At 40.3% G+C, this 25,718-nt stretch overlaps 1 protein-coding gene across 5 annotated transcripts in view; it reads right to left on the reverse strand.

Moving 5' to 3' along the window:
• The window catches only part of gab1 (GRB2-associated binding protein 1), a 52,561-nt gene that overhangs the window by 8,538 nt on the left and 18,305 nt on the right, over positions 1-25,718 (reverse strand). For 3 of the 5 annotated variants that reach the window (XM_086211750.1, XM_086211751.1, XM_086211754.1), the window contains 6 exons: positions 11,644-11,772; positions 11,090-11,255; positions 7,644-7,875; positions 4,703-5,388; positions 2,206-2,300; positions 913-1,213 (listed from right to left, as the gene is read on the reverse strand). In XM_086211750.1, coding sequence (XP_086067876.1) covers positions 913-1,213; positions 2,206-2,300; positions 4,703-5,388; positions 7,644-7,875; positions 11,090-11,255; positions 11,644-11,772 — 1,609 coding nt within the window. Of the gene's footprint in view, positions 1-912; positions 1,214-2,205; positions 2,301-4,702; positions 5,389-7,643; positions 7,876-11,089; positions 11,256-11,643; positions 11,773-14,615; positions 14,893-19,961; positions 20,088-25,718 lie in introns of those variants that run through there. The other 2 variants (XM_086211753.1, XM_086211752.1) reach the window with 2 other exon arrangements.

A 25,718-nucleotide genomic window follows, 5' to 3' on the forward strand; every position in this document is an offset into this window, starting at 1 on the left:
GACAACTATTTTTAGGCTGCAAAGTCACATCAAAATCATTGCAAAGAAAAGAGCATATACTGAGTTTTGGTTCCCCTCCCAAGAGACAGCACTTGCCAAATCCGGAGAAAACTGATTTAAAGGTCACGACAATAACATAAATATTGTGCATGGGAGGATTCCCCTCTTGGAAATGTGAAACTCCTTAACAAGTTTCCTTCAATGAAGATTAAACTCTGATAGAGGATTGCCTTTGCAATGATTCCCTGTCATTCTTTAACTCTTTCTCTCTCTCTACTCTCTCTCTAGCTCTACACCACTTTACTCAGCCTTTCAATCTGCCCACATGGTAATCCCCCCTTGGTATTAGGTCTTTCATCAAAGGGCTCCATTCAGATGAAGGAAACAAAGGGGATAGAGGTGACCACTCCGAGTTCGGTCACTCAGTGGCACAGGGAACAGCCCTCTCCAAAACAGTCTACAGGGCCTCTCCAGCTCAGGACAAAAGTGCTTTTGACAAGGAGTGAGCTGTGTTGGGTGTAAGAGGATGTAGCGAGCACTAAACTAACTCATCAAGAGGTGAAATAAGATGATCAAGAACACACACAAACACACAAGAGAATGGTGGTATTAGTGCACAAGATGAAAAGACAGTTCTCCTACATTAATAACAGCAACTAAAATAAAAAAAAAACCTTGCGAGGATAATGTTTGCAGAGGGTTAGACGACAGTACGACCATGAGGCAGCACTGTGAGAATAGCAGCTGAGTGTCAGACAAAGCATGGCCAGTTGTTGGATTACTTGACACAGAGCAACATTTAACTTCAGCACACATCAACCCAGCAACAACCCAGCAACAACTCAACTCTCCTACAGCATATTTCACAACCAAGTAAACCTGCACATGCACACACAGCTTTTATCTCCTCACCTTTGCGATCAGGTTTAAGGTTTCGGTCCACAGGTGGTGGCTGGCAGTCACTGAGCATGGGCCTCCGAGGGGGTGTTTTGGGACTAGAGCGAAAGCCCATGTGAGCAGGTGGGGGAACTTGCTTTCCCAAGGAGGAGAACTCCATGGTGCTTGGGGTCATGGGCACGTAGTTGGCTTCGTGTATGGGCTCTGACAAACTGCCCGAGTGATGATGTGACGGGGAGTTGGCACTCATGGGTACGTAGTTCTGGTCCATCTCCTCTGTGGACTGGCTACCCACTGGCAACATTCCTTTGTTTTTCTGAGGGACACAAGGAAATATTTGCATGTTCACAAACAAAGACATAAAGTTAGGTCCTCCCAAACACCCTCAAACACCAAAAAAAAAAACAACAACAACAAATTGCATCCAACAGGCTAACAGTAAACCACCGGCTTTTTGAGTCTTCACATCAAAGGGTGATCAAATGGAAGTCAAAACTACAAGTATAAAAGAAGAAACACTTAGCTGAAGTACACATTTTGCTGAACAAGCCATTATGATGTCACAGTAAAGTTGACCTTTTGCTTATAAGATGTCATGGCTTTTAAATCCAACCTATTAAACATTTGCAGCATACGGTTTGTGGAGTCATTGACATAAAAATTGTGAGGTTACAGACCTTTGACCACCAAATTATAAAGCTATCGTTCTTGAGCCCAGGTTGATGTTTTTGCCTATTTGTAGAAATCGCGTTGAGGTATTAACGAGAACGGGGCAGACAGACCAATGTAATGCTGGACAACCCAAAAACATAACGCCATCATAGCTGCTGCCAGCAAGAAGCATAAAAATTAGAGTGCTTGGTCAAAAAAACATATTTAAATGATAGAAATCTCAAGGATTGTGGATCATCTCAACGATGCTGCATGTGTCCTCTGAACACAGCAAATTATAAACTGATATCTCTTATGTGTAAACATCTTTAACTGAGCTGATCTATAACTCTCCCCATTTATGTGGTAGACATCAGTCATCACTCTAGTGCCTCTATTGTAATTTTCAGCAAAAGCAGAGTTACAAAATTGTTTCCTGAAATCTTTTGTCAGGTTATTGTGTCACATCAGTTACTAAACTTTGCACTGTAAAATGAAGCTCCAGTAGAGAGAGAAACAACACTATTATATACACTACGGATAGTTTCCGCCACCATGTTCAGATTTCGTTCTACCAGCTCGCAGCATAAAAACATCTGATCTCTGTTAAAAACAGTGCTCATGAAAAACAGTTCCCAAATATTTGCAGTCACTTACAAAGTAGCTGTTGAAGCTTTCATTGAAGTCAAACGAGCAACTTTTGTCTGAAGGGAATGATCTGGGTATGTCATAGCAGTCCTGGGATGCAAAATCTGCAACAACAAATAAAATAAGCAAATGTACAACACACACAAATCCACTGTAACAAGATATATATGCATGTCATCTGTAATTGTAAAGCATAGTATTAACCTAAATTATAAAAACCAACACAATAATGCAAGTCCCATTTTCAATCATTAATGATTTGCAGGGCTGCCCCAACAAAGTATTTTCCTGAATGACCAGCAGTCATTACTTAAGGTTTATTATATTAATTTAATCATTCAAATATATCCTTTAGGGAGCATGTAATGATTTTTATTGCAGGGCTGAGAGAGAATATTAAGCAACACTGTTGAGACCCTGCTGCAATACTGAGAAATACACCACCAAAATAATCAGACCTTAAAATATTAATTTTTCAGGCGCTCTCATGGTACTATGGTGTTAATGACAGCAGTGAAAACAGTAATGGCTCTGAAACTGTCAGAACAACTGGCCTGAGTAATTTCTTGAATTATTTCAACACATAACAGCCCGTCTTTGATATGGCTCATTATTTTCTCAGTAACAACGGTCTTATACGATCTTTTCTATACGATTCATTAGTGGCGAGCTGCCACATATTGAATTTCTCTTTTTATTTCTTGTTTACTATTTAAATTATGTAAACCCTTATTTCACTTGAGAGCTGGAGCACACTGATCCACATAGTCCCTTCTTCGCTCTCTTTCAGAAACACACCAACAAGTGACTGTGCATTTCTACTCTCAGGAGGCATCAGCTGGCCCTACCCCTACTGGTCACTTGGGGATATGAATAGATGATCAACTACGGTAAAATTTTAGTTTTAGTGTCACATGTAAGTGTGAGAGGAGTGCAAAGAAGAGCACTTGTGGTTTTCATTCACAAATGCAGTTCTGCAACTTGGCTGACACTTGTGAGAGTCTGTCCATGACTGACAGTGTCGCATGTGCAGTTTGGGTGCTTCTATTCTTCTCTCTTCAACCAACAGACCAATCAAACCTGGCCAGCTTAGATGTCGACTGATGTCCTTTCCAAAAAGTCAGGGCTGGCCCCTAACAGTCCATCGGAGTTTTGCCGCTCTATATATCTATAGGATGTGCTACATAGTGCCTTATTGTGTTCTGCATTTTGATTAGAAACGGATGTAGATGTTAATGGCCACAGGCACAAAAAACCCCAGCTATTTTAGAAAAAAGGTTATAAAGGTCAGATTTTCAGCTGAGGAAGACAAGTGAGAAGTGACAAGTAAGGAAGACCATGAAAAGACAAAATTACAGAGGCAATTCATTTCATCAGAAAAAAAAAAGAAGTGTCCAGATGGATTCCTGACACTTTTTGCAGTGTCAATCATTAACTTAAGCAAGTGTATTTTCTTTATGGTTGTTCTTCAACATCTGGACCCCTTGGCTGTCATAAAGATTCTGGGCACAGATCAATGCTGAAGCCAAGACACATGTCAGAATAATGGAACATTTGTTAAGCCACTGTTGTCATGGAAACGGGACGCCAAGCACTGCAAAACCCTTCAACCCAGCACTCACCAGTGAAGGAAAAGTGCCATATGGACACAAATTCCATCTTTACAATATTGATGTTGCTGCCAGTGTTACTCCATTTTTTTTTCTTACATCATGTCAAAGTTTTTTTTTTCCCCCTCTACTTTAAGCCTTTCTGTAAATGAAGTGATTTCAGATTAATTCTTTACAGTTTTGATATTTCATTAGGGTTGTTTTACAATCCACAACAGCCACTGAGGCACGAATGCATCAGATTTGCCTCTGGAAGATAAATTGCAGACAATTATCATATTTCAAATGTGTCATGTTGAGCAGCATATGTAGAGAGACTGCAATGTTCCCAAGATTAGAGTCCATTTTGGCTGTACTGGTAACTAGAGAACCAGAGATTTGTAAAAGATATGAATTTGTCAACATATCAAAATGATTCTGAAGTAAATGCAAATGTTGGAAGTGGGTGTTGAAACCCACATATATAACTGGAAGTGTTTCAGGTGGAGATGGTTGCCAAGTCTGTCTATCATCTGGACCTTAAAGACATTTGTGTCTAACTTTCTGCTCTGTTTGTAGGGCATTCATAGTCTGAATGTCATGGTGATTTTTGTTATGCAAAAACAGAAAAGCAAAAGTGAAAATAAGGTTTGCAACTGAAAGAAAGTCTGCAAAAAGCTTCACTTCATCATCCATTACAAAAAAGTGAAACAAGTTTCAGCATGAAAGCAGGAAAAATCTGGAGGAAGATGGATTTGTGACTGTGCAACTGTGTTTGGTTTTGAATAGTTAAAGACCATATCACATGCAATCGTCTAAACAGGACAAGTAATTATAATTTTGACAGCAAAATCTGAAGTGTAGCAGAAAGAAGAAATAGGAGACAATAACAGAAAGAGACTCTACGTGGCACAAACCTTTGCGGAGACGTGAACAGTCCACAGTGCCGATCGTGTTGCTTCGTAATGCCTTATTCCCAGCGCCAGTGGGAACACAGTAGTTTCCGTCTGTCTCTGAGACTGAGCGAGGCACACAGTAAGTGTCCGTAGGTGAGCGCTCTGCAGGGGGTGGAGGGGGTCCTGAGGTGGAACTGAGCGAAGGCTTAGGTGGTCTGGGAGGGGGCACTACATCTCCCCCACCCTCTGAGCCTCCCACCCCTGTTGAGGATGACAATGTGCGAGGAACCTGGTAGGTAGAGTTTGCTCCGGGTGTAGGTGGAATATCGTAACTGATGGAAAGGTTGCGCATCTGTGTCTCCATGGAGGGCTTCCGTGATGGTGTGTTGAAAACATAGAGCTCAGAGGTATCACCACTGTCCGGGTGGGCCGAAGGGGAGGAGGCTGATTTAGGGAGCAGCACAGTGTCCTGAGAGTAGCTTCGAGGGAGGTGGTAGAGGCCATTGTCAGTTAAGAGTGAAGCACCACGTGATGGCGGTGAGTCGTAAATAGAAGAAGCTGAGGCCGGCGCCTGGTGCTGAGGGAAGAAGCCATTTTGTGAGGTGTGTTTAGCCGAGGAGGTGGATGATGTGGGTGTGCGGTGAGAAGGGAGGTTGTCATTCAGGTCTGTCTCTGAGGAGGTAGACTTGGAACACTCAGCATGAGCTCTAAAAAGAGAACACACAAGCAAAATAGACAATAAATGAAAAAAATACAATTAAAAACAATATACAAGTTACCCACACCGTCATAGAGGTCTTCACAGGGAGCCATGAGTCTGGTGTCTGTGTTTGACACTGATCTAAGATTTTTTTTTTTAGAAACTCTAGTTTGCTATACAATGAAAATACTGCAGGTGCAAAACCAGAAGGGTTTTTTTTGTTGTTGTTTTTTAAAGTATTATTATTAGTAGTAGTATTATTATTATTATTATTTCTATGAATCAAACACTGAAATAAGATTATTTTACGACATTTATTGAAGATGTGAAGACCTCTACTTAAGTCCTAGCAATATTGTTTGCGAGCTGTAGTCGTTTTAACTCTTTCCAAGCCACTGACAAGATTTTCTGTCGAGTCATGTTTCTACCATTATCCTCTAGGAGGCGCTGCTGTGCATATCGGACAAAAACAGGTAAAGTAGCAGCAGTGCGTAGCAGAAGAACTAGTAAAAGCCTGCAGAGCTCGGACAACTGCAGCAGCCACCTCCATCCTCTACAGCTAAAGCCACCAAAGCAGCCATCTGCACCCACTGAGGCTGGATAAAGATTAATCTAAATAAAGTACTTTCTGTCTAAACTAGAGGCTCTGTCCTGTATTTGGATATATTCCCTAAACAACACGCCTTCGCTACAGGTAGATATTGGTCATTTTTTCACATATCTATATCAGAACAATGAGTGTTCTATATCTTCTGAGTTGTTAAAAACAGCAAATGATGAGGAAACAATGTGGTAAATATGATTCAAAGACACAATTACATGACTTTTTCAAATTCATCTTGTTTACATATGTTTTTCAGTATGTACAAAATGTTGGTCATATAAACTGTTATCAACATCTGTAAATAATGGCAAAATAACTTACAAATTATTTGAATATCAAATATGAGCAATAAAATCCAATATCGTGCGTCGTGCATAGTTGAAAGATCTGTTAGTTTTGTCAAAAATGTTGCCACTAGCTATCCATTTTTTTTCGAGTGGAGGTCTGAGCTAAACGATTGCTCCTGCAGTAAATCTAAACATGCGCAGAGATGAAGTACCACTGAGTCTGATCTAAAAAGGAGGGCACACACCTTAAAATCACAATTAATCCACAGAAGCAAAGCAAATCTACAGCAGATTGTATGTGGGGTTTCTTGCTTCTGGTCAGTCTTTTAATACATATCAAGCACTCCAAACAAGCAGGCAGTTCCAGCTGAACGGCTGGCCACTCACAGACAAGCCTGTGGAGGAAGAGTCCTGCTCTCACACTCCTCCAGGAGCAAATACTCCTGGTCTCCCTCCAATGAAGAGTGAAGCTGCACTGAGCTACACATCACACAGCAGAGACAAGGACAATTGGGGCAGTACAGATCAAACGTACATATAAGGACAACTGTAGTGTAAAAAGAGAAGCGGCTCACAGTCTGTCACAACATATAGCAGGGTTGGAAATAAGCATACCAGCCAAAAAGGAGTGGGATGAAAAGGCTTTATGACAAATTTATCTTGTCCTCTATTTCCCTGAATTTTGCAACGTCCTGTTAACTCACTCCTTCATAGTAGAGTATACAGATCTCTTTAATTGTTAGCACAGCCATTTTTCTCTTTAGTTACTTACAAGCAAAGCAAAAACACTTCACACATTTAAAGTCTGGTGCAAACTTCAAATTGTAATTGATTTTGAAATCACGAAAGACCACATATCTAAGATGATTTTAATATTTTTAGAAGGCACAATGCAACAAACACACAATCATCTCAGCATTAATAAATCTCCGCCTACTGAGACTGTGATTTGAGTCCAACACTGACTGAAATAAATCGATAAGACAATACAATGCATGGGAATCTCACGAAAAACAAATCTATAATGTCAGTAAAATAATATTCCTCACAACAAAACACAAAGTTTAAAAAAAAAAGAACACAACACAATGAAGAACACTGGTCTCAACCAGTCAGAAAATGTATGTAGATAAAATTGCATTACCTAAATAATCATATTTAAATATGGCATAGATCTTGTTTTATTCTTCCACATGCAGTTACACATGTGTAAAAGTGGCTGTGTAAAAACAGAGAGACAGAAAGGTACATGTTGTGCTCCACCAGCCACAGTGGCAGGTGGATGAATAAGTTGATTTCCATCCCTGGTATATGGCCCTCCAGCACAGAGACTCCTACAGATAATAGAGGCAAAGGAAAAAGTACTCTTACCTGTTGGGTTCAGGCTTCTTGCTCTCACAGTTGACCAGCCATAAGTAATCCTGGGGCTCCTCTGAACTGGACTGGGAGTCCAAGTGTCGCACGCTGACCGGCTGGTATGGAGGGGGCACACTGGACAGCACTGCTGCAGCTGCTGGACCAACTATATTACCCAGTGCATGATGGGGAGGTGTGTCCACCACCAGGCCTCCGATGGCTGACTGGTGAGCTGCTTTTGCTGCCTCTGGAGGAGAGAAGCAAGAAGATTAATGCTGAACTCTGTGTAGGGGGGGGGATCCTCCATGCTTATGTATCTGGTGTGGTGCCGATGTTTACATTATTTGGACTGCAAAAGCAAATTTCCTGCACAACAATAAAGACTATATTTACATGCGTTATTACTTTAGTGGTTCTAACCATGTGATCCTCAAACCACTATGGAGGCTAAAACAACAGCGGTCAGCAAAGCTGTTTATAAAGGATGTGGGACACTACCACTTATTTCACCGCCACTAGCAACACAGGAAAATATAATACTCTTGAGAATACATTGAGAGAAAAACAGAACTTTCTTGGTGCCATTTTACTCAGCTAAGACCATATTGACATACTCAGCGTGGCCATGGTTTAGACAGTGATCTAGTGACCAAACTGATAACAAAAGATGAGATTTCACACACACAACACAGGAAATGTTGCAGCACGCAACACAGATTAGATTAACATCAAACAGATACTCAATTTATGTTGAGTACTGGGATGAAGTTCATGTTTCCACTTCATGGACTGGTGTATTCTGTGTAAAGTATTCATTCATCGGTTGTCTTCAGTCAACCTGATGCATTTACTTGAGATCACCCAAAAATGTTTTGGACTTATTCTTCATGGATTTACAGTACTTTGGCTTGTCCCTTCTGGCTACAACAAATAGTTGTGTAATTAATGACAAATTTCTCATACAACCCTATAAAATACATAATCAAAACTACTCTCTCACCACTGAACCACGAACACCAGCCACAGCAGACTCTGCCGCAGGTTGTCTGAAGGGGCAAACAATCTGCTTGTGACCCACAACTTCAAAGTTACTGACCCATTTTTCCAGACCCACTTTGTGCTTGAACTCTCTCTTCATTTACTATTAGAGCATTATGGGGCTGGAGCTAGCTGTTGCATCATGAAAATTGTGTAAAATGTGTCAGAAACAGAGGCATTCACTTGTGAACAACACTGTCAGTGTGCAGCTGCTATACATCTTCCAAATTTTGCTATAGGCAGAGGAAACTATCCTTTCTCTTAAGTAAAGACTCTCAGTACTTCCTCAACCTCTGGTTTTCCACATTTTAACTAACTTTTCAAAAAAAATTGAAAATCTTGGTTAACCCTCATGAATCCGGGCATGAGCTGCTCTCGTTAGGTAGAGAGCATATCACAAGAAGTGGTCAATAGTAAGTGAATGCAAACTGAAATTCCTAAGGCTAAGTTTTGTTTGCCAGCTGACTGACTGACCCAGAAGTTAGCAAAAACTTCAGCTTCAATTTAGGCTCAAGCTGTCTCTTAGCAACAAAATTCCATGTGTGATATTTGTGCGACAAAATACCCTGAGCACCAAAGATCTCAAGCTCAGCCAATAATGCTGCATTCTCAAATATAAATTCTCTAAATAAAAAAATAAAAAAATCATCATGAAAATATATTTTGCTACATTCTTTTCATATTCAGCACATACACAGAACACAATTCAGAACTTTTTTTTTCCTCCTGGACAGTCTGAACACTGTGTTTGCCTTCAGGTTCCCACACACTCCTTCACAGACAGCATTTCCTCAAGGTCTCAGCTTTGTCACACAGTCAATTTTCAAATATCTTATCCTCTTCAAACCCTTCTGCTTGAGTTGATTGTTGTAGTGCACTGAGAGCCAAGATGGCTGATGCGTATGCTGGGTGAAATATATCCATGTTTCACTCCATATCTTTCTATTTTTTCTCCTTTTTCACAGTTCCCCTCCTACTCTCTTCCATAACAGACATGGTTTCACATCCCATGCAAGGCCACGTCTTTCTCTACCTCTTAAGTCAAATTTCTCCCTTTACGAAGTGTAACTAGTTTGTCCAGCTTCCTATCTCCATTTGTTTGTTAAAGCTATGACTAATGATGTACCAGAGAAAAGGGGAAAATCCCCTTTGCTCATTTATACCCCGAAACTGTCTCTAAAAGCCTTCTTTCCACTGCCCTCCTAATGTTCCCTCCTTTAATATCTGCCCAGTTATCTACCACACTAGCATGGTAACACACACAACAGAGTGGGAGTTGGTTCTCACAAGCAGAGAGGTGCAAGTGAGTGTAAAAGGGAGAGCCAAGGACATTCTTTTGTCATAGGAATGATGAGGAGCACTATCTGAGTATTTGTCTCTTTTCAAATGGTTGTACTCTGCTATTTCACATCAGGGGTTTTAACTGCCAGTTTCAATAATTCTGAAGCATAAGTGCAATGAATGTTGTCATCGGGCTCGCCCTACAACACAGTCTACGCAACAAAGGTGGAGGTACAGTCACAATACTGCGAAGAGGACAACCTTGGAGCAGCAAGTGACTCAGCTGCCAGGTTTGGAAAGCAGATTTTTCTCCTACAATAATCTTGGTGACATAAATGTCAGATAAGTGCTGCAACGATTGGACCAATTCGAATCACATTAAAATGCTTACATATTTAGCTGAGGTGGGGGAGGGACAGTAGGGATCCAACACTGAGATGCAAAAAGTACAGTTTGCAACTGAACACAGCAAGGAAAACAAGAACTGAAACAAGAGAATGAGACAAGAGGGAATGAACGAAAGAGGGGCAGCGAGACCAACAGTCACACAATGCTTTGATTATCCACTACTATGAACGTGGGTAACATGAGCCTCAACACAACACATGGACCAACACATGGATCATTGGACCTTGGCTGAAAACTAAACTGAACAGTGGCCTTCTGGCACATCCAGCTGGTTTACCTAACTTCTTTGCAGAGAAAGACAGATATATGAGAAGCACAACAATGCCATCAAAAGAGGGATTATTGGCCTGTGTGCAAGTTCTGGTCGGGCAACTGTTAAGTCTGTATTTGTTAGGAGTATCCAGTGCTCCAGCAGTTAATTTTCAACATGCTTTTGAACACTTAAATGGTCACAATGGCCTTAAGAAGCATAACAATATCTTTGTCAGTTATGGTCACTGCAGAAATGCTACCCACGTCTCCCCCTTTCAAAGGTTTGAGCCAGAGGTTAACAATTAATCATCCTTTTACCCAATGAAGTTCATCAAAGCAAATTTTCTTCAATATATGACAGTGTTCATATGTGAAAAGTGATAATTAAACCTGTCAACAGCAGAATAAAAAAACTGAAAGTATCTGAGATGCCCCTTTACAGGTTAACGCAGAATTGATTTACTACACTACTAAGTTCTTACCGTCATCAGTGGGGTTGAAACCACAGATGTCGCAGATGTAGCGAACCCACTTATTCATCTCCTCTTCAGTGTCAGCCACCAGGTAAAAGACACGGTCGATGGTCTTGATGTCGAATATGAAGCTGTGCTCCAAGTCCTTTTTGTTGAACGTCAGCCCAGCATCCACCTGGGGGAGTAGGACTTAGCTAAATATAGCACAATATTTACAAACAGATTCTGGAGTACAGTACAACTGGTGCATCCCCCCCAAAAATGCTTCTTCATTTAAAAACTAGCTCCAGTTTATGTAGTTTTCAGTAATAAATCCAAAGCATAGTTTTTCTTAAGGAAAAAAGACAGTAAAACTTCAGCATTACAATAATATCTCCAAAACGCTTGCCACTATTGTCAAACAACTTGTCTGGCTTTCCAAAATTGTATCTTGGAAACTTTTTGAGAGACTTACATCTGGGATTTGAATGTGATCCTCACTTGAAACATCTCAAATGTAGGGCTATGACCTATGTAGGGACTGGTGCCTCAAATCACATGCTGATAAGGAAAAACAACCATACCTGCTCACACAAGTTCAAATCAATCACGCGGATAGGTTTCTTGGCATGGTCATTCTTGTAGTACTCCAACACGTCTGGGTCGCCTGTCAGACGGCCACTGCGAAGAACAAACCACCGCTTCTTCCATGCCTGCAGGGTGAGCACAGAAATGAGGCCAAAGGTTAGATGTGTGCTCTCACAATGACTGCTCCATTCCCTACTGACCACAGGTTGACCAAATGCTTTATTTTTCCAGTTAAGCCAATATGTCCTAGCCTAGATTGTGTCTCTGTGTGACTTCACCACCAGCTGCACTGCCCTCACTGAAGAATACTCAGAGAGCCAGAGGGAAGAGGCCTGAAACCAGAAATATGTGTCTGGAACAACCAGAACAAAAGCCACATAGTTCGGTCTTGCACCCTGATTGGGGTGAATAACCAAATCTATAAAGAGAAACGGGCAATTAGGTCTTTTCTTCTAAATGACATTTGTTGTCTGTTAGAATAAGACACCAAAGAACAGACAACAGAGGTCAAATTTGAGACAGGACAAACAGACAAAAACAAACAAAGAATAAGGGGCATATTTGTATTAAATCCTTATATATAAGAACAATATGTATAATATTTGGAAGACAAATGAAAGACTAGCTGTATACCTTCTTAATTGATATTTGGCAAACATTAAAAACCACACTGTGCCAGCATAGGTTGGCAAAAAATAGCAATAACAATGCTCCACATCCTTTTAAATATAGCACAGATGTGAGAGCAATTTTGATGCTCCACTGATACTATATTCCTGCTTCTAGAGTGTTTTCTTCTTCATGATATTTGTAGTTTGGTTTGGAAAACATTCCCAACATGCAAGTGCAGACTCAAAGAGGTCATGAACTCTTGATCTTGCTGAGTCATGGCAGCTGGGATGGATGTTTTTGTTTTAAGGCCTAAATTAGGCTCTCCACAAAGTATGAGGAAGAATTGTCACAGGAATATCTGGATTTCATTTGATAACAAATCCAAAATGTTTAGTTTAAAGCCAAGGCAAAATCGTCTAAATCAAGTATTCGTCATCATCAAGTACTGAATGTTTCACAAACGATATGGCGTAATAGTAGAAAAAATGGAAAACTTGAACAATCCAATGATCAACTGAAGACCAGAAATTTTCCCAAAGCTGCCAACCCAGTAGACAAACAGCCATGACTGAGATCAGAGAGATCAGGAAGCATACTAGCAGAGCGTGAGGAATGCAAATTAAAGCTTTGTTGTTGACATTCTGGGATAAGATATTGACCCATATTAACAATGCTGCAGCCTTGTTTTTTGATCCACAGGGTCTCCTTTGTGAGAGGGCCAAGCCTCAGACTGAGACAGCGTGAGGAGCATCAGACCTTTCCCTTCACAAACAGGATGAAGCAACAAGTCCTACAACCCCTCTGGATTTTAAACTGAAGGCACACTGACATACAGGAATCACATGGCCAAAACAATAATAACACAAACTGCTACACTCAAAGATAACCAACACAACTTCTGCCTCCCACACTAACATGTTGCACACACACACACACACATATAGCATGTTTCACACACTGCAGCTCAAAAGGCCTGTATTATATAACCAGTTACACCCCACAAAGTCCAAGTCGAGCTTCAACCCATTAAACCGGCATTCTTAAATAACAAGCATAAATGTGCAGCTAAAATGACAGTGCAAAAATAATATGTATTTGGTGTGGAGGTTAGACAAAGGCGGTGGGTGTGGAGAGGGAACATCTCACTCTAGTACATGACAAAGAAATCTCGGGTCAAGTTACCGCGTAGGGGACAGAGGGACCAAGAGATTAGGTTACACCTGGCCAGGCCCGCCCAGGGTAAGAGGGTTGACAACTGGGTAAGGGGACAGGAGGCAAGTGTTTTACAAAACAGCTTAACAGTATCAGGGCAAAGTTCCTTTTAAAATGTATGGGAAATGTTGGAGTAATCAACAAGTTCAATTCTGACAAAAGACAGGGATTGAAGTCCAGATCCCAGAATATATGTGCAATGTATTTCCAATGAAAAATTCCAGTATGACCTTTAGGTTTGGTATACACACACACAACAAATAAGTGCAGCACTGTTGGCCCAAGCAAGGAAGTGTAATTACTTTGATGAGCGGATCCTTGTTTTCACCAAGGGATTATATACTTTACTGTCTAATTCCATATGAATATTGCAGGTGTGATATGTGTGCAGATCTAGATGAAGCAGACGCGGCATTGTGCAGATCTAGATGAAGCAGACGTGGCATTGTGCTGATCTAGATGAAGCAGACGTGACATTGTGCAGATCTAGATGAAGCAGACGTGGCATTGTGCAGATCTAGATGAAGCAGACGTGGCATTGTGCAGATCTAGATGAAGCAGATGTGACATTGTGCAAACATAAATGATGCAGATGTGACATGTGTGCACCAGTGTTTCTGAGTAGTTCTTTTTACAACCAGTACAGACACCAGTGTGATGCGTCTTCCCTCTGGCTGATCGGGTCACATTTAAAGTCACAGTTTTATTTTTTCTTCAAAATGGAATATATCGTTTATTTTTGAAAGATTCTCCAGCACTCAAAAGCTTCTTAATTATCTGTTGTTTGATTTAGTAGGCTGAAATAGTTATTTCAAAGTGACATCAACATCATCTACAGTAAATCAGATTTGGTATCAGGCATCAGCTAAAATGGATCAAATCATCAGAAGTGCAGCAACAGAAAAACGTTTTCTTATTCCATAAGAATCATTGCTATCTGTTACAATGACTGAGCTTCTCTTGACCCAATCAAGACAACAGTGACTCTAGTTTTAATGGAATCGAGTTACAGGTCAGAGTCAATTATCAAGTACCTAGATTTCATCAATATACAGTGTATGACAGAATCTAATTCCAAAAAACAAATTGGAACAATCTGATTTGATGATGTCTCTGAAACACCTGAGTTATCTTGATAACATACCTCCTGTTAAGAATCCTTGAAGAAGAAGAAGTGGTCTCTACTCCAAGAGCTTAATCCTAATTGGTCCAGGCCACATTGCTTTACTTGATGACTGTAGGATACATTAACATCCATTCCACCTTTTCTTAATATGCTGACCAATGCAGAACCTTTCAGCTCACTCAACCATCAGAGCCCAGTTCACTTTGGAGAAGTCTAGAGTTAGTCCCAGGGTTGGGAATGGGACAGCATGGGACGATACATGACTGGGGAGGGCTCCCCTTGCATGGCAGCTGTCCTTGGCAGCCACCTCTCAATCAACCCCTCAGTGTCCTGGTGTCTTCTGATAGGGTTAGACACAGGAAGACACCCTCCATTCACCCACCCACTTCCTACTGCCTATGGGGGCCAGACAGAGAGGGCATTGAGGGTCTGACTATGAGGGTGATAGAGGAGGGGAGGGTTCGAGAGTCACATTACAAGCAGAGGCATCCCAAACAAACATCAGCAGAGCTGGTCGTATTGTTGCTATCAGAAAAGCTTTTGGGGGGCTGTTCAGATAAGCTTTGGCGAACAGATAAGTACTTCCAATCATGGGGCTCTATAAAAAGGAATTTTATCTAATTTGTTAGTTAAAATTTGTGACACTCGTTACTAGTAAGCCATTCTGACAATATCCCTGCAGCTCTACAGACTCCTGTTTCACTGCTCTTAAAAAGCCTCATTGTGCATTTTAAATAGCTTAATGCAGCCTAAAAAGCCTTTAAGTGCACTAACTGCTAATGACAGTATGTTGGTCATAACAGGCTCTTAAATTGCATACTTAAACTCATCCTCCATATCTCTAATGGGTGATGATAGACAGGTCTGTGGGTTTCTTTATTTCTGAATCAGCTGCAGTTAGGGCATTAGACATTAGACCGTCTCCTCAGGACATGGCGGCCTGTTCTGTCTTATGCCACAGATGTTGGTCGTTTTATTGAAAGTAGGAGCGGAATCATTGTTATGACCGCTTCATGTGTGACAGTCAGAGAAAATAGAGGCACATGCTGAAAAGGTTTTTGGTTTTTTTTTTGTTTTTTTGCATTATGCGATCAGGGTAGTCCTCTGAGATAAGTCTGACAATTGCTTTAGCAGATTTTCAACTTGCACATCAATTCACACCATTTCATCACATTCGCTGAGTGTTCTCCAGCTCATCCTTTAGCATTAGCTTAGCTTAGAGACTCTAGAAGCACAGTTAGCACTTACAAGCATGCGAGTGGCCAAGCCATCTGTCCCGTCTGAGTGGGATGTGGGTAAATGACCTGCACCCCAGCTGCACTGACTCATCCTTACTAGGATGACTGACAGTGTTCCTCACAAAAACTCAGTGTAAGGGATAAAACAAGGGTGAGATGAGGAACAGGGTGAGTAGAAAAGGTCAATATTTGGTTGATAGCAAAACAAATTAGAATGATTTATTGTAATCTGCTAGAAATCAACCTCAGATAACATTTTATGGCCATAAAGAAAACAAACCATCTCATAGCACCAGTTCATATTAACAAAATCTTACATTAACTTCATGCTGCGTATCTCTGCCAAGCAGGAAATTAAACCTAACAGCAACCACTGTGTCAGCGTTGATCTGTGTACACTACGGGGTAGTCTCATTTGAAGACAAAAAATATCTCACCGAATGAGGCAAGAAATATGTAAATGAGGCCTGAGGAGCTGTTGAATTACTCAGCGCTCATATGGAAAAATATAAATTTTGTAAAACATATATGTCATCACTCATTCCAACATAAGGGAACCCTTTAATCTAAACCTTTGTTGCATAGCTTCAATGCAAACTGCTTGAAAAGATTTCGTAATAATTTAAATATAGCAAACCGTAAACTCTAAAGCTTTCTCTAAATCTCAGCACATTTGCACGACTATCCGACAAAACCTTGTTTCTACAGAATTCTCAAATTCTGAGTGCGACTCATCTTTCCGTTATTTTGCCAAAGTATTTTTTAAGTTTGATTATTGTTTCGGGATGTTTAGAGGGTCTGGAGAGGTAATAAAGAATACATTTCAGAGAGAGTACGTGATATCTAGTATTTGGGCAAATACCTTGGGATGAGTGCAATTAGCAAATACCTTGGGCATGGCATCTAAAAAATGCCTGAATACAAAATATTTTCAGTTGCTGACGCAGAATAGCAACAAATCTAGCAAAAATATTTCCATGACACTGCAATCTGACATAAATGCCATAAACAAATATGCAATCTTGTCCACCACAGTGCTTCCCTAAGCCTCACTATCAGGACTCTAGAACAGTGCTGAACAAAGGCTGTTCTAAGAAAAGAGTGCCAAGAGCGTCAGAGGTTTTGGCGCTCATGGCTTTGGTGACGAGGTCTGCAGAAGGAGGGGGGGGGGGGCACAAAAGCTCCTCTATACTTGGTGCCACAACTTGTATAAATCAGTCTTTGTTTGCGAGACATGACTGGGATTCTTGCTAAACAGCTATTTTTACATCCTTGAGCACCAGAGAGGGCAGCTAACGTAGAAGTAAAAGTGCATGGCCTTTGGCTAAGTGATGCTGTGGAGCCAACGTCATCCGCCCTCCGCCTGCTGGAGTGAAAGGGGACTTCCATGAAAGATGTGCATCCCTGATGTTCAGCATCCTGGATGGTGGTTATTTGCCAACCAGTTCTACCAAGTCTGCAACCTTCAAGTTAATACAATTTGTTCCCTTGAGATGGCATCATTGTAAATACAGGCAATCCATGTAGGGTTGTAACAATGAGTGGATAAAAAAAATATAAAATGTGATTATTAAAATAGCTGTTGGGTCACAAATGATTCCCAGAGACCTGGAGAACATATTTCTGCGCTGTTCATGCCACTAAAATAATAAAAATACACCAAAGAGGGAGTGTCCAGTTGCCAAAAATTGATTATGTTTGAGAATTACGATGCCCTGGATGACTGAGAATATCCACAAATAAAACATAAAGGGGTATTCACAGCAAACTATGTACAATCAAGGCTATGTGACACTGGATCACCACAGTAATACAAAGCTAGGGAAGGGGCTTAACACCAGGCTAATTTTCTACAAAAACCCCATATGATTTGTGTTTTTGGGGTGAGGAAACATTGGTCTCATAGCAAGTGTCATCACCTTGTGAAACTGACAGATGTGTTCATTTGTGGTCTAGCTTGACGAGCAAAAGACAACACATGCAAGCTAGCTCACATCAGTGGTAATGAAGAGGCCTTGGGGGAACATTCACTCATTCATTCATGTCACATCTCACCTACTGCCTTACCAGTTGGTCCCCAGCCTGCAAAACAACCCTGGATCCAATACAGTCAGTTTACAAACAAGCACTGAAAGTTCAAGACCAGAAACCTGTCCGCTACTACCACTGCAACATTCTAGCCAAGCATGCCCTGTTAAGGTGGGACATCACTAAGCTAATGAATGCCTGTCTGGTCTACAAAATACTCCATGGTCCGACCCCACCACCACTCTGATTTTTTTTACTCACAGCAGCAGATTTACCAGATCTGTTATTGCCAGTGATTTTGTCATTCCTTTAACGAAAAGCATGTTTAGCCACGCAGCACAGTGGTGCAGTGGTCAGCACTGTCGCCACACAGCAAGAAGGTTCCAGGTTTGAGACCCGGCTCGGGCACGGGATCTTTCTGTGTGGAGTTTGCATGTCTCCCTGTGCCTGCGTGGGTTCTCTCCAGGTACTCTGGCTTCCTCCCACAATCCAAAGACATGCAAATGGGGACTAGGCTGATTGATACTCTAAATTGACCGTAGGCATGGCTGTGAGTGTGAATGGTTGTCTGTCTATATATGTTGGCCCTGCAATGGACTGGAGACTTTTCCAAGGAGTAACACTGCCTTCGCCCGAAAGCCACTGGGATAGGCTCCAGTCCCCCTGCAACCCTTAACAGGATAGGCAGAAGAAAATGGATGGACATTTAGCCAGTCAGCTTTTAGTGAGAGCTGCAAAGACCTGGAGCTCCATACCCACACACACATTCGTAAAATCGGACCACTCAGGTCCTTCAAACACTCTATTAAAACATGGATAAGAAACAACTACACGTGAACACAACAGCCCCCCCACAATCCTAAGCATGTCTATCTGCCTGCTTGCTTTGCTTGTGTTGTACCTCCACTTCTGTATGTGCTAATGCTTGTACATGTCTGGCAATGTATGTGCTACTACTTCTATTAATGCATGTGCTGTCATATATAACTGGAAATGCATGTGCTACTGTGTCTGTTAACATGTGTGCTGTGCTGTCATACCTATCTGATACCTGTTATGTCTACATATAGTCCATGTGCACATGTTTATTAATGTGTGCTGTCCCTGCCAAATAAAATCTAAACTAAACTAAGCTAACCTCAATTAATTATTGGGTCTACTAATAGTTTGCGCATGCGTGAGTGAGTCATTTGGGGGAAATAACTTGCATTATATTCTAAGTCTGAGCCATGTGATGCACCACCGTTCTGCAGTTTCTTTCGGCAGTCTATTCTTTTATCCTAATTATATTTTCTATATTTGACACAAGATATTGATCAGTGCAAATGTACTTGAAACTCTAAGTGTTTTATTTGACAATATTATATGATTTACTAATTACTGAAATAATCAAATGCTGCAGCTATAAACACAGGCTCGACCTGAGGTGAACTGCCGCTTCCTGAGCTGATCCAAACATACAATATCCATAATGAATTCAGCTCAAGCAAAAAGTAATTCCAGATGTTTTTAGGTCTGCATTCCTTATGTTTCCACACTCATTTATTCAGGCTTTTCCATTAATTTGTCACCCATGTGTAGAGATTCTATTTTTAATGATTAGTTTAAAAATGTGAAACTACTGAGCAAAGTATCTGCTTTGAGGACAGTGCTGTGTGTTTTCACCTCCTCTGGTTATTTTCTGAGTCAATTGAAGACAGAGAGCACAGTGTGCTGTGTATAGCTTAATGAATGCTAATAATCCTGTTAGTTCACAGTCACTTTCAAAGTAAATTAAACCCAGGAAGCACAAATTCATATCCTGGTAAAATGTCTTTTAATAGATACAAAGTTCTGCTTTTTCTAAGGTGAAGCAATATTGTAACTGTTCTCGGGACACAGAGGGAATTCATAACAAACGGCAAAACAGTTTGGTGAATAAATGGGCAACTGCAGAGAAATGTCCGCTTTTGATTTGTCCACCTACAGCTAGTAAAAGCTTTCCAGCTATTCTGCACCATCAACTTACTATTCCAACATTAAACTCCACACTAAGACTTAAGCAAAGCTCAATATTAATATTCACAACAGAAATAAAGGAAATCAACGGCAAGCCTACCTTGTATCCCAAGCAGCAGTTTTGTTTGTTGCGTTATGTCAGTTATTGACAGTTAGTAAACAAGTGTGATGGCATTGTTGTTATGGTTGCTTGCGCTTTCTGACTTTATCATGTGCAGCAGTGTGTGCGAGGGTCTGCAGTTGGGGACCTCTCCCTTCTCTGACTTCCTGTTCTATAATCAGGTTGGCCCAGACCCTCTTAACTGCCATTGCTTAATCAGAATGGGCGGGACTGAACTGAACACTCTGAAATTATACAATTTATCAACATTGTTACACATCTTTCTGCTGCTGATTCTCATTTCTATGTTATGGATTCATCAACCACAAAGACAGCGATTAGGGGTGAGAACTGTGAAGTAAAACACACCAGGATTCAATCAAATACTTTCCGATGATGATCGCAGAGTGATGCAGCATTTCTACACTGACTGACTCATCTGCAATACATGACAATATCTGTGTAGCCAAAGAAGAAAACGGGCCCCTAAAAAGGCCAAAAAGCGAAATATGGTATCTAAATATTTTCTGCATTGTTGTGTCTTCTTCATCAAATTTGACAAGTAAGATGAAATGACATGGAGCAAAGTGTATTAGCTTAGCACCACAGAGTCATATCATAGTGCCAGCTGTTTTAATAGAAATATCAACATTTGGAACCAGTGTATCAATAAGGTATTTCAGAAGGATGTATTGTTTAGGCCCGACTTAGCTGAAAAACCTACGATAAATGCTTAACTTCAGCCAAAATTGATAATTACTGACATTTATTAGAGACCTATTTTAATACAAGTGAACTTACTTGTCCTTTAACAATTCACTATCATTGTCTGCATTCATTTTTCTCAGTTTACAGTCTATCTTTTGTGTTGATAGTGCAACTAAAAAAACAAACCTTTCAATTGATTCACTGTGTGCCTATCTCCTATCAGCACATTGCATGATGGAGGGATAGGACAGGCTGCTGTAGAGCAAAGGATGGAGCTCCCTTTAGGTTCGTTGATGCACCTGAACTTTACACATTCATTATGTGCTTTCATTAAAGTAAGCCATCAATCATCTATTGATCACATATAGCTATCGTTTTATTGGCCAGGCCAACCATGTTTTACACTGTAGAATGTGTTCTTAACGTGACATCACCAATGGTCACAGGGTTTTTGGGATGAAAGAAAAGGTCACATTTCTGTGTTATTCTATTTTACTTAGTATTGGATTAAGTGATTAAATTTTGCTGATGTTTTGTTTCTGCTCTGCAAGAAACTTCACAATATTGTCCATACTTACCCCATAAAGGTAAACAAAACATACATACACTGCCTTTTGGAAGATTAATTACAAGATAACTCTGGTTTCTGTTCTCTGGGGGCTGCTATGCCTTCACAGTTGAGTTTTGGATTTTTTTGTTTTATCAATATACTGTATGTCTTCTGGGATTTTTTTTCTCCTACCCCTCCTAAATATTAAACTGATTACAAAAACTCTGCATCTGTCTCTCTCTCTTCCAAACTGACAACGCATAGATTTATTATTATATTTAACTTTGTTATGTCCACATCAACATCCTCATTCAAGAGAAAATACATCACTTCAAGGAAGTTAAGTCAGCATGTCATGGGTATGTTTGAAACCCGACTTGTCTCACTGCTCATGTTGCTTGTTGTGCTCAAGCAGATCTAGTAGTCTTATCATAAAATCACACCTGTGAAAGGTTCCCTCCTTTCCTCACATTGATCATGTAGTTTCTGTGCATAGTTTATAAATCATACACAAATCTATTTTATTTCTACTCCTAATTTTGCATCTGAAGGCTCCTTCCTCTTCCCTGGATCTGAGCCTTCCTCTGCTTCCTGTTGAGACTCTGATTCTGTTCCCCATCTGCATGCTCAATAAAAAGAGGTCAGAGAATCCACAGCATGGACAGCTTCCTCTGCTTGCTTGTTACACAAAAACACTCCCTGGGTAGAGCAATAACCCCAAACCCTTCTGCCAAAGCTGCAAAGATAGCCAGCATGTGACTGAAAGTTCTCTCAAGTCAAGTACAAATAAATGGCACTGCTGCTCCCTGATTTTCAATGAATTTTCAAGAATTGCTTCGTAACCTATTACCTACTTTGCATTGTTGAACATCAGACATGCACAAACACCATTTTTGCACAAACTGAATATATGACTAAATGTCAAACTGTAGTGAATAATCCTTCAAAACGCATTGCCTGGTGCAAATTGGTGCCATTTCTTAATTTTTATGGGTCCCTCAATGGTCAAATTTCAATAAAAAATCTTTCCATAACTTAACAACTGAATTAGGTAACTGAACCAATCACCTAACCTCCTTCAAGGATTTAGCAAACAAGAAACAGAGAAATGAATAGAAACTTGAAGCAATTTTTTCACTACTTCTGAGGAAAACCAAGGAGGATCAATCAAGAAAAATGAGAAGCTTCTTTAAATCATAGCATGTGCGTGAGTAAGTGACAATAATTTTCATTATCAGTGACAAACATTGTAATACAACATAAACTGAAACATACCTGTTACAATAAAAAGAGGATTTATGAAGCAAATACTCACAAATGAGACAGAGGAACCAGAGAAAGTTTGGCATTTCTGCTCACACAATAAATCAATTAACAAAAAACAAAGCCAAATAATTTCCTGTTAATTAAGTTGATATAATTATTTCAGCTCTTCAGCTTCTGGCAGCAAGTGAATATTTGAGCAAGAATGATAACTCCATTGGTAGTAAACACACCCTTTTCCAAACTTCCCTCCAAGGATTAAGGTCAAGGTCAAAAGAGGAATGAACAGAAATAGAGTGAGAACAGAGAGAGATAGGACCACACAGGCAAACACAATGAAGTAGGAGCAACACCAGTTCATGTACCCCCCACCCCACCACCCTCTCTCTGTGTCCTATTAAACTCCTACATGTGCATCTTGTGAAAGCCTGCAACAAGAACTGTAACTCCCAGCTGGTTCTTCTGAACATATAAATCATCATCCCTGTCCAAAGTTAACGCTGCTCCCATGTCATAGACAACCTCGTCATTTCTCCCCTCTTCAACAGAAAACAAGAACAAATCTTTGTTAAACAGAAACATTGCATCCTTGCTTTGTGTGCAAGTGCCCCATCTTCCCACACAGGTCAGAAACACAACAGCGAGACTTCTTCCAGAAGAAGCAAAGCTCAAGATCCACAATTCCTCAGAAACTAGGCATCCATTTTCAATGGAGTACAAATGACTTATCTAAGGAAAAGCCTTACTGAATGTGCTCTTATTTAATTAGTAGTTTTTGTTTTGCAATAATAATTATAAAATAGATGGGCAGTAGGAGGAAGTTTGAGTGACGAACTGCAAGCATCAGTGGTTTCAAAATTACTTTGATGCTTCCTCATTCAGTGGCTGCTCATGGAGAAAATGTGCCTTGAAAAATGATAATTATCATAATGTATTCAATATCAATGCACAATAAGCATATATGTAGTTTAATGTTTTTATGTCATGTTCCACATTTCTACATTTTATGAAAGACACCTTAATGCGTGTCCAATATTACTATGTATAAAGATAAGATATTCGTGTTTTTAATTATTGGAAAAACAACAAGGTTACTTGTACAATTGAAGTGGTTCAGCGAACCAAGGTTTCAGTTTTCATTGTGGTTTTTGGGCAACAGTTCTAGTTTCAGTTCAGTTTCTTTTGTTTTCTACATTTTGGGGAAAAAAGGCAAACAACTACAGAAAAATGCAGAAACATCAGCTGTGTTTGAACATTCTATGTTTCTTCTTAGGTACATTTTCCATTTGCAGATTAACAGTGAAAACACTGAAAACTTGAAAGCTTGAAATTTCAATATCGATATTCACTTAAAAACAGTGGATGGAGATGAAAATTATCTTGTCTTTTCATAAATTTTCAAAAATTCAATTGAAATTTCTAAAACTTTAGGATGGAAACCTGACAGCCCTCAATGAGCTGAAAGGAATACATGGCATAAATAGGCAAAGTCGCTACTGCCTGTTGTAGTCATTTATGACCGCTAGTGCATGTATTATTCTCTGCACTTTCACGACAAGAGCAGAGCTGACAAGTCGTATGTGCACACTCAGCATGCTATGATAACTTGTCTTTCCCAGTGGAACCAAAAAGATTGTTGAAGTTTTACATACACAAACCCAACAGTAGACTGGGCAGTGAATGGATTGTTTGTTTTTTACAGTTTTGTATTGTGTCCCACCCACACATGGCCAAACAAGTTAGCTCCAGACAGAGCAGTAACATTTAAAAGCTGGTTGTATACTATATGGATCTGTGCATTGCTATTTTATTACAAATAACAATATTGTTCATATGTGTTTGATGATTCCATTAAAAACTGCCCAGTTCATTACCGGATATGCTAGCACTATCTAGCATTACTGAATGCCTCAGAGTCAGACAGTGACTACAGTGGTGGCACTAAAGCTGCTGGTATCCAGAATGCTTACATCCTCTGTGAAAGCTCCACAACAATATATTGATCCATAACGAACTAGGATCAAAACAAGCTTGCGTGTATCCTCCTTTCATTTTCTATGTGATCTCTCACCCCCTCTATCAATTACACATCCAACCATCGCTCTGCTTTTACGTGCAGCTGTGCAATTCTCACCCAGCCAGGCACCACCTGACCCAAGCCTCAACAATCCATGTCAAATGTATCAAGAACATAGATGTTATTTGTAAAGATGGCCACTAAAGAAGAGCATCCGCATTAAAGACCATCAGAAATGCCAAAAAGTTTTCTTAATTTATTGGCTTTCATAGCTGAGGCATTACAGTGAGACACTGTCATGATTCTCACACCAAAAACTTTCTGTTTTTAGAAACGCAATGGCATTCTGTAAACCTGTTGGAAAACTTAGTCAAAAGAAATATCAACAGTAAAAAAATAGAGATGCTTACCAATGTTTTCAAAAGAAAGTATTATATCCTCTGTTGTATTCTCAATAACACAGAGCCTGGTTCCTTATACCTGTTCCATACAGCACCACCATACTGCAGTTAATCCAATGGCTTAGATAGGCTCCTGCATAGCTATTGCTTGAAGGGCGGAGACAAGAACTCTCAGTCAAGTAATCATTCTGTACCATTCTGTAGTGTGTCCACAGACAGAGGGAGGAAAGGTGTGGGAAAAGTAGCAGAAGAACATACAAAGGCGTGGGGGAAAGATCAGAAGTTCTGCAACGTGGTTGAGGATGTGACATTTGATGTCTTTTCTGTTATTATTCCAATGAAAGATGAAATCTGCAACACTGACAGCAGCGAATATCTCAGCTCACTCCACAGCTCTAAGTCAGGTTGCAGGTCCAGAGCTACAACATGCTCTCAGGGTAAAGCATTAACTCAAAAGGGAGCAGGTTTAAATATTAACACAGCCTCACATCATGTATGACTAAGGGAGCAAGGGAGTGCAGTAGTTACGTATTTTGTAGGAAACTGTAAGCACTCACAGTATTAGCTTTTTTACACCTAAACTACAGCAGCTACCTCTTAGTGTGTTTTCCAGGAAACGTGGGGCTTTGTGAAACAGAAGAGGAGAGAGAAAACACACAAAAGGCAAAATAACATCCCTTAGTGGAAGTTTCCACTTTGTTAGCGCTTTTATCTTCCTGGTCATCTGTTCCCAACACACACTCTAGGCAAAAAAATTTCCTGTTTTGCCTTCTTTTGTCACTGTAGTTCTGTTTGGGGGTCGGTAGGGTGCTATCTTT

Source organism: Aulostomus chinensis, chromosome 8, assembly GCF_037954235.1.
Source record: "Aulostomus chinensis isolate RoL2024-O1b breed Wild chromosome 8, RoL_Achi_v1.0, whole genome shotgun sequence".
Taxonomy (NCBI): Eukaryota; Metazoa; Chordata; class Actinopteri; order Syngnathiformes; family Aulostomidae; genus Aulostomus; species Aulostomus chinensis.